The sequence below is a fragment of the Drosophila serrata genome, unplaced genomic scaffold, assembly GCF_035046125.1.
Source record: "Drosophila serrata isolate PLE 108 unplaced genomic scaffold, ASM3504612v1 contig_382, whole genome shotgun sequence".
In the NCBI taxonomy this organism is placed as follows: domain Eukaryota; kingdom Metazoa; phylum Arthropoda; class Insecta; order Diptera; family Drosophilidae; genus Drosophila; species Drosophila serrata.
The window spans coordinates 3685837-3698389 of record NW_028257280.1 but is presented as its reverse complement, the minus strand read 5'-3'; the positions used below and the strand labels follow the sequence as shown (position 1 = coordinate 3698389).

Below are 12553 nucleotides of genomic sequence, written 5' to 3'. Positions count from 1 at the left end.
TTCAGTCAGAAGCTTAAAATGATGTGAAGGAGTCGTTTCCGACCCTATAAATCATATATATTCTTGATCAGAATCAACAGCCGAATACATCTAATCATATCTGGTGAAAAAATACATTTCTAAAATTTTTTCAAATTTTTGAAAATTTCATAAGGGGTTACATCATTAAAATTGTCAAAATTTGATAAAAATTTGATTTTTTAAAATTTTAAAACTGAGTATGCAGATTTGCTAGCCCTATAAAAACTAGCAAAGAAAAGCTTTCTGAAGCGAAATTAATGCATTTTTGGCTTAGTTATGATATTTCAAAAATATTGATTTAGCCAAAAAATTATCATATAAAAATATCGTTGTAATATACCTAGAATACATACAATTTAGGTTTTCTTGGTTGGTATACGAATTCCTAATAGCCAACAAATGATAAAATACATATACATAGACATATATTTGGATTTTAATTAGTTAAGAAATAAGCATAGATCTAACAATTTGACAAAAATTTAACTAGATTTTTCAAAATGTTGTGTTTCTTAATTATGATAATGATCTTATGCACCTTGAAACCCATGATCCAAAGGGTATATACACTTTGTCTATCCGAAGTTAGCTTCCCTGTTTTACACTTTGTAATACAATATCTACAAAATTGTATTCTATTATTTCCAGTGCACTTTGCCTTGCGCCCCTGTCACACCATACATTTTTAATGTGTGCCCCGGTGCTCTTTAGGATTCCAGCCCTGTCTAGGACATAATGAGTGAGCTAGCAGTTGCAGTGCCCCTCTCTTGCCCCATGCCGCCCCTTTTGAATGGCATTTTGTGGGCGTGATGTCGTCTATAGTCGGGAAATTTCGCATTTAGAAAAGCTTACGGAGACCATGAGAAAAATTCATGAGTAAGAGGATGACGAGAGGGTTAAGGGACACACGACTAAATGAAATTAAGCTGCCATATGTGGTGGGACAATGGCTGTTCCCTTACTGGCAGTCTCTTTCCCAGAGAAGAGAGGGAAAAAAGAAGGAAAACTAAACACCACAACTACTACTGGGGGTGACTAAAGGCATGAAATGCCATTAGGTAAAAGTTTGTGTGGGTCTACAGAGACTTTAAGGCATTTTTCAAAGGGTTCAAATTTGCATAGAGGACTTTGAGGAGAATATAAATTTGCATATTTGAATTACAAGAAAATAAAAGAAGGAAATATTGGAAAAATCCAATTCCTTGCCTTGATTTAGAAATGTGAAACAGATAGCTTTTCATAATAGAGAAATACTAGAATTCCTTAAAGATGAATTTGGTTGCAAAACTTTCATTTGGTTTAGTGCACTCCGGATATTATGTCAATCGATTTCTTGTCCATCTAGCAATACTATATTCGACATTTTCCACCCTCAGGCGAGGGTGTGCGTCTGCAGGTGTTTGCTCATAAAGCGGCACAGACACCTAATGAATTATTGGTTATTTTTGTACTCATTCTACTTCCTAATCGCAGGCAACCTCAACATCATCAAATACTCCCCTATATTCGGTTCCCCACTCATAAAAACCAAAATTGAACGCATTTCCACTATTCATTGATTTTCTGTCACGTTATCGGGCAAACATTTCAGAGGTTTACTAACTAAACAAGCAAGCCCCTGTGTCAATCTATTTCCAACTACCCCCCAGGAAAAACTATAAATGCCAGAAACGTATCGGAGAGTTTCAAGCATAAATCAACACGAAACTGGTCATAAAATCCACAGAAAAGTGTCAATCGTAGGGAAATGGTACAGTGAACTACTGCTCATTTGCACCCTTTTCGGCATCCCATTTTCTACACTTTTCCAAGTGTTTTTGGTTTATATTCAAAAACACTTTAAGCATTTACTTCTTTTTTTCGGGGGCTCAAAACTTTTCTTCTTCCCTAGTTCACTTTTTTTTTGTTTTTGTTTTATCACACCGTCGGAAAAGCAGGTGAAAATGTCAACGACAATTGCCAGCGCCAGGTGGCGAGCAACAACAAGAAAAACAACAAGTGTAATAACAGTAGCAACATCAACAACATTTGCATAAATTTCAAGGAACGTTTGGTGGCAAAAGTTTGCGCTGAAAGTGATTTACATGGTGGGGGAGAGGTAAGGTTGGCTTCCTCTCAGCAATTTTCTCGCCTCCAAGCTCAGGCTTTCCCATCGTTTGTTGCTTAAGTTCAGTTTAACTTTCCTATAAACTTTTGTCACGCCCCTCTTCTCCGCGCCTTAGTTATTTCCCTATCGCCGCCCCCTCAGCGGGCGGTTCTTAGCGCCTCAGTTAGCAGGTAGGTTTTTGTTTTGTTATTTTTACTTCGTGCTTTTTTTATTTTTGTTGCTTTATTTCCTTTTTTTTGCTTTATTTTTATTAACCACATTAGTTGATTTTTGTCACGCGAAAAGTTGCCTTCGCTGAAATGTGATTTATGGAAATTTCCTTCACACTTATTGTGTGCCTCTACAGAGAGAGAAAAATGGGTAGTAAGAGCAGTAAGAATAAAAAGTCATGAAGCATATTAAACCTATTAGAGAACGATCTTAATATGCATTGCTGATTTAAAGAAAGAAATTTATGATTAATTTATCTAAAAAGTATTGCAACTGAGTTTGAGCTTTTAAATAAATCTTTTGGATGATTTTCAAGTATCTAACATTATTTGAAATATATTTCCCTATTTCATTTTTTCTCTGTATATTTTAGTTTACTTTTTTTTCTTACTAACTTACACCCGGTGTGGTGCATATTTTAACAGTTTATTTATTTGGCGTCAAGACCAACTCCCGTTTATACCCACATAAAACATTTCTTTGCCTGGTTTGGGTCCATTTTTTTTTGTGGGGTAAGTTAAAGCATTTAGTTATTGTAATTTGCGTTGATTTCGTGGTTGCTTCAGAGGGTGGTGCTTTTGTGGGTGGTGGTTCGTTTTAGTTAGAAGTGCGTGAGCTTGATTTAATGACCTCGGGCGTTTTTATTTATTTACATTGCTGGAATTTTGTCAACAATTTGTTTGATTTGATTGCTTGGCTAATGAGGGAGAAAAGGTCAAACACTGATGAAGTCAATATATATATGTATAAAATTTGCCAAGAAAATATTGTAAATTATTGAAAAGGAAATTGTTGAAATTAAAGTTGATTGTTATTAAATATTTACAAAACTGAGTTCCTGGGAAAGTGGTAATCCATTTCAGTCGTATTTTAATTTATTAAAATTTAGTATGTATATTTCACTAGAGCTTATTGTTTTTCCCTACCATTTGAGAACCAGACACTTTCTAAAATTCCATTTTCTAGTTCTTAACCAGCATTTATCCCTCCACAGTGATTACAGTTCTCATACTTGGACATCGATAAAACCAAAGGACTGGCTTGCTTTTATACACTTCCACTGGCACCCACACAAGTGTGAATGCCCAGTGAATGTTATAAACTTTGATTTCCTTTTATTGCCATACACACACACACACACACTCGCACAGCAACACACTCCCCTAACGGTAGAGTGGCTAATCCAAAATGGCTGCCATAACAGTGCTCGGGAAACTCTGGAGTTTTTAGCTGAAATTTTTATGAGACCGCAACACGCACCCCAAACGAAAGGAAATAACTAAAATCGGACTGTGACTACAATTTAATTTGAACAGAAAAAAATCTATATATATATATATACATATATATATAAAAGCGATAAAGAGAAATGTGTGCAATGTCCATGGAGTTTGCACAATTCATTTCTTTTGTGGAACTTGAAAAATGTTTCAAAATGTTGCATGTTTGTCGGCGGGGTCGAAGTAGTTTTATTTTTACTTTCGGATTCGCATTCGTATTAAATGCCATGCATTGGCCTGCGATGGCATTTTCATGTTGATTCGCAAAGCCTGCAGTATGCAGTTTTTAGTTGTGGTGGCAACCCTGGCCAACAGCATGTTGTAACGTGTATTTTATGGATTTGCGGCATTTCAGGGTAACCCTCTTTTTTTCCCCCATTTTTCCCACAGAATCGGAAAAGCTTGTTACATATTTCATTTATCAAGCCAAACGACAATGGAAAAATGATTTTGTTTCTTTTTTCGTAATATTTTTGTGTTGAATGCAACTCGTGGTACTTACAACATTTTGCGGAAAAGTGTCAAGGGGAATTGATTTGACGAGACTTACCTAAAAAGAGAAAGAAAAATGTTTGGTTTAGTAAAGTTAGTTTTTAAAGAAGTCACATTAATATAAGGTAAAAATAAGGCTAATAATATATAATTGATATTTAGTACGTAATGTTTCCCTACCAAATGTTCTAAATAATAAATTTATATTTGTTTAGCTTTAATGACTTGCATTTGTTATAATATATATTAAATATTACAAAAAATCCATTAAAATTAGTAATTTGGCAGAGTACCGATTACCAGCTAATACCCACAAATTTGGCAACTAATTCCAGCTGAAATCATTTCGATTACAAATAAAACCTGAGCTGGGACAAATTGATTTATCAGTCATATCATGGCCATGGCCCTCGCTAACCCCGCCATAATCGTATGCAAATTATGATGCGCTTAATTTGGGATCACGGCCACTCCGCACTCTGTAGCAGCAGCCTCTCCCCAGATAATTGCCAAAGTTTGAACTTTAATTAAAATTGAAAATTGTGTTGCCATTTCTGAATCTAAAATATCCCTCCTCCGGTGTCTGTTTCTGTTTCTGTGTCTGGCTGCTGCATTATTCTGGCCCAAAGGCCAGAGGCAAAACAGCTGCGATAACTTGTGGAATGGCTTTGTCAGGGCAGCCCGGAATTGTTTTTGGATTTGTACAAATGTTTTGTCACTGTGCTAAATGCAAACTTCAATTAGTTTGTCCGGTGATTCAGTTGGGCTTACACACACTGATTCCCCGAGTCCCCAAAAACCCAGAACCAGAACGAAAATGCTGCCAGAGAATGAATGAATTCAGGGAGAGTAGGAGGAGGTGGGATTCCGGGGGCTTTATTTGAGGCTGAAACTGAAAACGTTTGGCATATTGACAGGCGCATAATTAACACTATTATCAGCATATGCACAGAGATAGAGCGTTGAGTGCTGCTGCACAAGGATTTTGCCACAATTTGTATTTGCTGGCCAAAATATATATATTTCGTTGGCCATTAAACTTTAGCCGGCAGACATAAGTTTTGATTACGATGTCAGGACTTTCAGTGCGGCTGCCATAATAAATGTATAGATTATGAATCCAGACATATATTTCGTTATTACATTTTGGCAATAAGAGTCGCCAATACAAAAAAAAAAAACCCAATATAGTTCCACCAAACTAATTTCCTGCTTTCAAATGAAAGTTACAACGCCTCTCTTGAGCCAGCAATCATTTTCACGTTTCGCTTCGTTGGCGGTTTGGTTCGCTGGTTCGTGTTCGCAAAAAACTCAAAAGTAAACATGAAAAATTAGAAAAACACAAACGAAGAAAAAGTAAATTAAACTTATTATTTTCTTGACGCTCGACACGCTTCGATTTTTCATGTTTCACGCTTCACAGCCATGAAAATTGTGCGTAATAATTATGAGTGAAAATTGTAAAAGGAAAAGTGTAATGGCAAAATAATTTAAAATAATTTGAGTGCAAAAAGGCGTCACAGAAACTTTGTCATTGTTTACTCTAAAGCATTAATAAAATAATTTCCTTATCATGAAATTTCTTTACTTTCTTATTTATTTATATACATTTAAAAAATCAACTGAGCCGAACAATAACCATATCTTGACACTAAATGTAAATGTCACGCTTATCGCTGAAATATTTATCCCACATTTAAATTGACATTTCCTGCACCACAAAAAAATTTACAAAAATGTATTGAACAAAAGAAGAATATCCCTTTATCCGGTTTATTAACACATGGTATGTGCCACGCCCTAAACCAATACGCCTCCCCCTCCGAAGAATGCCGCATTTAAATAACAACAGATTGTTGTTGCGGTTGTGTTTGTGAATACAATCAAATTACATTTACATTAGCGAAAGAGCTCTTTTTTCCACGAATTTGGCAAATTCATATTAAATATTTAATTAGTTGCAATGAAATTGATTGCATTAGTCGCTGGTCGATGCGGCAGAAATGGGTTTTTGTTGTTAATGAACTTTGTAAACTTTTTAGATGGTCTGCTGGCTCTCTGGTTATGCGGAAAATGTGAATGTGAATGCGAATGTGTGGGAGTTTTCCAACAATCTGCCAAATGCCAATTCCAGTGCGTGGGTTTTACCCATAAATTGGATTTTATAAACAAAATATGCATACTGACAGACTAATGGGTCCTTGTGCCCCTCTTGGATTTAGGATAAAATGATGCCAAAATATAAATTATCTTTGATTTGGCAAATATTATTTAATTTAAAAGTTCAAGGAAACATTGTGTGTGATTTAATGCTGGCTTTTATTCAAATAAATCATAAATTTATAGATGGTTCCAGCCTATGTATAATTATTTAGTTTGTTTGACTAATATTTATTGATAGTTTCTTTAAAATGTTAACCTTTTCCGCATTAAATTAAGCATTTCCCCATCCAATTAACTTGTTTAACTCGGTGAAAAAGCGTAAAACATTTAGGGAAGAAAACTCGCCAAAATAAAAGAACCGCTTGAAATTTTCCCTTAAAAAAGGAGGAGAATGAAAAAACCTGTGACCAGCATAAAATACCGGAAACGGAAAAGGCGGAAAAAAGAGCACATAATGCCACTTAATTAGCGAGCACAGACACAAGCACACGCGCACACTTACTCACACAACGGCAAACACATGCTTAATGCACATTAAGCCCAGAAATAAACGAGACAGAGAGAAGGAGAGAAAGGGAGAGAGACAGTGGGAGAGAGAGAGAGGGAAGTGAGGAAGCTGGAGGGGGGGAAGTGAAATCGAGCGTACAAATTTTCCCCGCAAATCAAGAGCAACGAAAAAGCCAAGAAAAATTAAAAACTGGCACACACAGTTCTGGCAGGACCAAAAGAGAGAGAGAGAGAGGAGATGGTGAATGTGGGTCAACTACTGCGTTACCCATTGTTCACACACACACACACATACACTCACATACACACATTCACATCCGGCTTTAATGTCATTTGCATTTTTTTCCATAGCCTATCCAAACGGGCAGCTGCTTTCGGTATAGCGTGCCAGAGAGGAGTGTGTGTGTGTGTGTGCTGAATTTATTCCCTCCTTTCACTTGATTTAATTGTGCATAAATATTTTCCCATTGCTTCTGCATGCAAATTAGGTGAACCAAAAATAAAAGAAAACTTCAAAAATAAACGCATGTCTATGTGTGTCGAATGCAATCTGCATTGTATTTATATTTGGGATTATGGCCCAGGAAAATAGTAAGCAGTAGAACTTACAGGGTCCGGTAAATATACAAAATACTTCAAAATGATAATCTAATGTAATTTAAGCTTGAAGGTAAGAGGTCCCTAAACTATATTTTATAATCATATCTGTTAATTTTTATACATCTGTAGATATTGTTTCCTGTATTTTTCCTTAAAATTAAATACCACTTTGAATTTGCATATTTAAAGTTCGTTTTCTTGAACAATCTCCCTTTTTTATTTTACAATTATTTATTGATTCATTCATTTATTTATTCGCAGAAAAGCTATAAATTTGCTATTTAATTTACTACTAAATACCTACCCTTAGGGAAAACCTTTGTGTATTTATTTCAAAATGCATTTCCCCCCCCATTCAATAAACATCCAAAACACAATGTTATTTTTTGGGAATAATTCCATGTCGTCCTGCCTACTCCCAGCCCAACAAAGTGTGCTACAGATTAATGGTCATGGCAAAACGAAAATAAAACCGTCTACCGTTTCCATTTCAAACTCCCCCATTTCGAACCCCGTGGCGTCCTGCAATGGAGTAGCAAATTAAATGCAGTGACAAATTACACAAATTGCAACTGCAACTGCATCGGGAATTGCACTCTAAATTCGAAACTGCCAAATGCTGCAATTGCAACAAATTGCAAATGCGTTTTAATTGCAATTCGCATCGTTTGCCACTGCAACAATTTGCATTTCCAATTCTTTTTACAATGTCTCCTCTCTCTTTTTTTTTTTTTGGTTCTAAAAACGAAAACAAAACTAAATGGTAAAGTTTAATGCAGCCCCTAGATCCATCTATGTATATATTTGTATATAAAGCAACGAAAACTCCCCCTTTGGCTGGACAAGCCTAACGAGCAGCATTGTTGTTGATGATGACAATGATTAGATGCGATAATGCAAATGAGTCAACAACGTCGAGTCCTTGGCTCCTCCTGTTGATGTGGATGCGGAATAGGAAGCGGCTACGGATGTTGATGATGATAATGATAATGATAATGATGATAGTGGATGGCGATGGAGCTACAGCGACAGCCATCGCTTAAAAAATTTGCATGCCAATGATACATGTCCTGCATTCACAATTACGCTCAGAATAATAGAACAAAGAAAAACTAGAGAGGGGGGAAGGATTTAAAAAAGAATAAATACCTAATGGATTTATTTTGGGTAAAAACTTTGGAAATAAATAGGTATAAGGATATATATATTAACGAAATGTAATTATAAAGGCAAATCTTTAAAGCTTGAAGCACTTTTTTCTAGTCTTTAGACGAATAAAATGAAGTAAATACTTATTTTATAAAGCAGAAATAGATTTGTATTTGTAAGTTCTAACTAGTTACACACTTTTAAAACATTCTGATAATAATTTGAGCCTCAAAAGAGATTGATTATCCTTCGAAATCTTTTTGTATGCCGGCGCCACAAAGTAGGCAATCTTTTTTGCATTAAGAACTGTGTATTTCCTTTTTGTTCCTTTAAGACAATTATAACTAGATTTTACTAGATAGATTATTATTCTGACCACAACTGTCTACAAAGAATGACACATACATATATAGAAGCTGCATCCAGGCATCTCTCCACCCACATGTGTGGGCGTGTCAGATTGGGGCGTTGGCGACAATGACAGCGTTGACATTGCTGTTGTTGTTGTTGTTGCGGAAAAGCAGGGAAAAGGGAACAGCACTGATGACGTGTGGTTGTCATTAGAGGACACCACAACTGCATCCAGTGCACGAAACACGCCCACGCGTCCACCTAACCATCTAACATTCACTATCCCAGCAGAACAGCAGTCCTGCGAAACCCTCCTATATCCTGGCATCAGGAGATGCCTCTTCCCATCCTACTATCCTACCACCGACCATGTTTTGCATGGCTATCATTGTCGGTGCCGCTGCTGCTGCTGGTGTGGTTCTCCGTTGACAAAATGCCCACCACACTGACCAAAAAAGCATACAACATGGCACAAAGGACCAAAGACCCGGGCTACGTTGTGGTTCTACTTGTGTCCTTTTCTCCTCTTTTAATTTTTGGGGGCACTTCTGCCTGCTTTGTTTTGGCGTTCATTTTCACTGTCGTCGGGCTGAGCTTTAATTTGTACGCTCACCTGTCAAAATATTTAGAAACTACAGAGTTCTTTAGTTCATATTAAACATTAATATTAGACATTAATAAATTTATTATCTTTAAATTTGACTCAGAATTATTAAAAGGAAGATAACTAGTTGAGCATTCTTTGCAATTTAAAGATTAATTTTAATTATCCAAAATATACTTTTGGCTGATCTCTGAATAACTTGGACCTTTTCCTTATAGGGTTAGTTTTTCCCCATTTTTCCATTTGTTTGCCAAATTATGTGCAGGCTGTTGCATAAAATGGTAATTTTTTAGACTCCATATGGGTTACCAGCCGCAATTCATTTGCATAATAACTATGAGGGTGACGGGTGGCAAATGCCCTTTTATTATGGTTTGCCCCCCGCCGACCCACCCAACAATGAGAAATGTACATTTCTGTTTAAATTTAGAATGCAGGTCCTTAAATTGCTGTCACAACAGCCACACAACAAAAAAAACGAGTAGAAAGACTAAAAAATGCAAAATCGAGGGCATATGTTGTCGGCCACCCACGTAATGACATTTTGATGACATTTTTTGTATAACCATTTAGTTTCTATTTTTGGTGCAGAGCCAAAGTTTATGGTGGTGCTTGTATAAGGAATAAATGGGAGATGATTCCCAGTAAGGAATTTACTGGCCAATTTGCAGGCCAATTAGTGTAACCAGGCTAATAGAATTTTTGTGTTAATTTTATTGCAGCAGTGTCTTCATCTCCACGTGCACTCGCCTCTAATGACTGATTTCGAAAGCTATTAAATGGTTACACAGGGAAGCGTTAGGGGGGATAGGGTACAGAGTCCAGAGGAATCCTGGAAACCCTCAATGCTCATCCCTTTTTGGTCAATGCAGAAACCGAAAAGTGAGTTATCAAGCAAGCACTTTTCTAATTACGATTTTGTCCGACGATTTTTGGATCCTGCCTGCACTTAACACTGGGAAAAATCATCTGATATTTGTAAATTTGTTACAAGAAATTACTTTTCAGTTAATGGTTTTGTAAAAGAAGTTGTATTAAATATTATTTTTGGTCACAGAAAGAGGATTTGAGAACTAAGAGATCTATAATTGTCGGGATATTATACGGGTATTCGTATACCCATTTAAGGTATTATATTATTTAGTCAGAAGCTTCAAACGCAGTGAAGGAGTCATTTCCGACCCTATAAATCATATATATTCTGGATCAGCATTAAAAACAGAATCGATCTAGACATGTCCGACAAAAATTTAATTTTTTCAATATTTTATAAGGGGTTACATCGTTAAAATTGTCAAAAATTTGGAGAAAAAATTCAATTTTTTTACATTTTAAATTGAGTATGCAGATTTATTCACCTATTAAAAACTAACATAGAACCGCTTTCCGAATTAAAATTAATGATTTTTTGGCTTAGTTATGAGATTTTTAAACTTTGAATTTCAAGTTAATTTATTCATTTAAATGTATGAATTCATAAATGGAAAAATGTATCATTAATTTCTCCCAGTGCATGCTAGCCAAATAGATGCCGATTCCAAGTCTGACTCTGACGGCCTGTTGACTGCGAAAGGACATTTGGGAACCGGCTGCTGCTGGGGATAACATTAGCCAGTGAAATTTCCCCAGGCCGATGGCCCATCCTCATGTTTTGTTGTTGTTTGTTGCCGTTTGTGATGTTATGGATGCAACTTTAAATTGCTTTCCCAGCGCGAGAGTGAGAGGGCCAGAGTTTTTCTAACAGTTTTCCAGCTCTCCCGGCCCCGCTCGGGAGGCCAACTGACAATGCAGAGGATTGCCACATAGCAGGTTTCGAGTTGGTTTCAGGCTGGGCTGCGGTTCAGTTTTGCAGAGAAGGGGTTTCCCGGAGAGGGGCCTGATATTTTCATCGTCTGTCTGGAGCTCCGGGTCCGGCTCCGGCTCCGGTGGGAAATGCGCCACTGCACTGATTGCACTTTGGCTCAACATTTCACAGAGATACGAGTACGAATACGAGGAGGCCAGGCCCCCGAAAATGTCTGAGTGCGTAATGCGTTTTCACGGCGGCCCTGGCCCAGAGGCAGGATGCGGAATGCAGGAGGCATCAGGGGATCAGGGGACCAATGGACAGATATGGGTGATAAAGTGCAGACATTTGACAAATTAACTGCTTTGCGTCATGCGCCGGAAATGTTGCAAATCTCGTACCGTCAATGGCTGTGTTGTTCCAGAACCCCACCACAACCACAACCAGTAAGTCGATGATTCCCTGGGATCTCCGATCTTTGATTGATTTATGAAGCTAAACCCCTCCAAGCTCACATACAAATAGAGCTGCATTTGAGGTGTGAGTTTTGCATGCCCCCTTAGACCATAAAATAAAAACGATAATAAACAAAAAACAAATCTTACTTGGTTGTGATTAAAAGCAAGCGATAGCACATCGTCACTTACCTGGAAAGAGATAAGAGAATAAATCAATAATTAAAATGGATTCAAGGTAATGTAGATAGTTAAAATAAAGGGAATATTATTTATAAATTAATAAAAAGACTTTAATAAAGACTTGCATAAATCAAACAGTTAGGGAAATACTGATCTCCATCTATACAATGCTTTCTAATTATAATTTCTCCTCTTAATAGAAATCAAAGCACAACTGTAGCCCCTTGTTGATGCCTTTGTAAAGCCTGCTAGTTTTCCCTTTTTAATTGTTAAACAAAGTGAAATGTGTATTTTCCCCTCAACAAGGGGGAAAGAAACTCTTACATAAATTCATTTTAACTCTATATTTTTGCCTCCTGGGATAACATACATAAACATTAGCCAAAGCATATAATAACACGGCAACAAAGTCACCAAGAGAGTAAGGGACTTGGGGGTGAGCTGTGGAAATGGCGTTCAAATTGTATTTAGTCGTAAAATGCACACACAAAGGCTCTGAGGGGGAAAGACTGCTTTTCCGAGAAGGATGAAGAACATAAAACTATTGGCAACTGCGGTCGGGGGGGAGGCCATATAAGAGCCATAATTTCGACACTAATGCCAAGCCACAAAAAAAAAGAAGGTGGCTCTGCTTTGGCGACCTTG

General features: G+C 36.9%; 1 protein-coding gene across 5 annotated transcripts in view; it reads right to left on the bottom strand.

The window, feature by feature from the left end:
- Window positions 1-12553, bottom strand: part of pum (pumilio) — a 209084-nt gene that overhangs the window by 29534 nt on the left and 166997 nt on the right. The window contains exon 11 of one of the 5 annotated variants that reach the window (XM_086840481.1): window positions 11876-11917. The exons of the other annotated variants lie outside the window; for them this stretch is intronic. Within the exon in view, the coding sequence (XP_086696607.1) occupies window positions 11876-11917 (42 nt within the window). The remainder of the gene's footprint in view (window positions 1-11875; window positions 11918-12553) is intronic. 5 annotated transcript variants of the gene reach the window in all.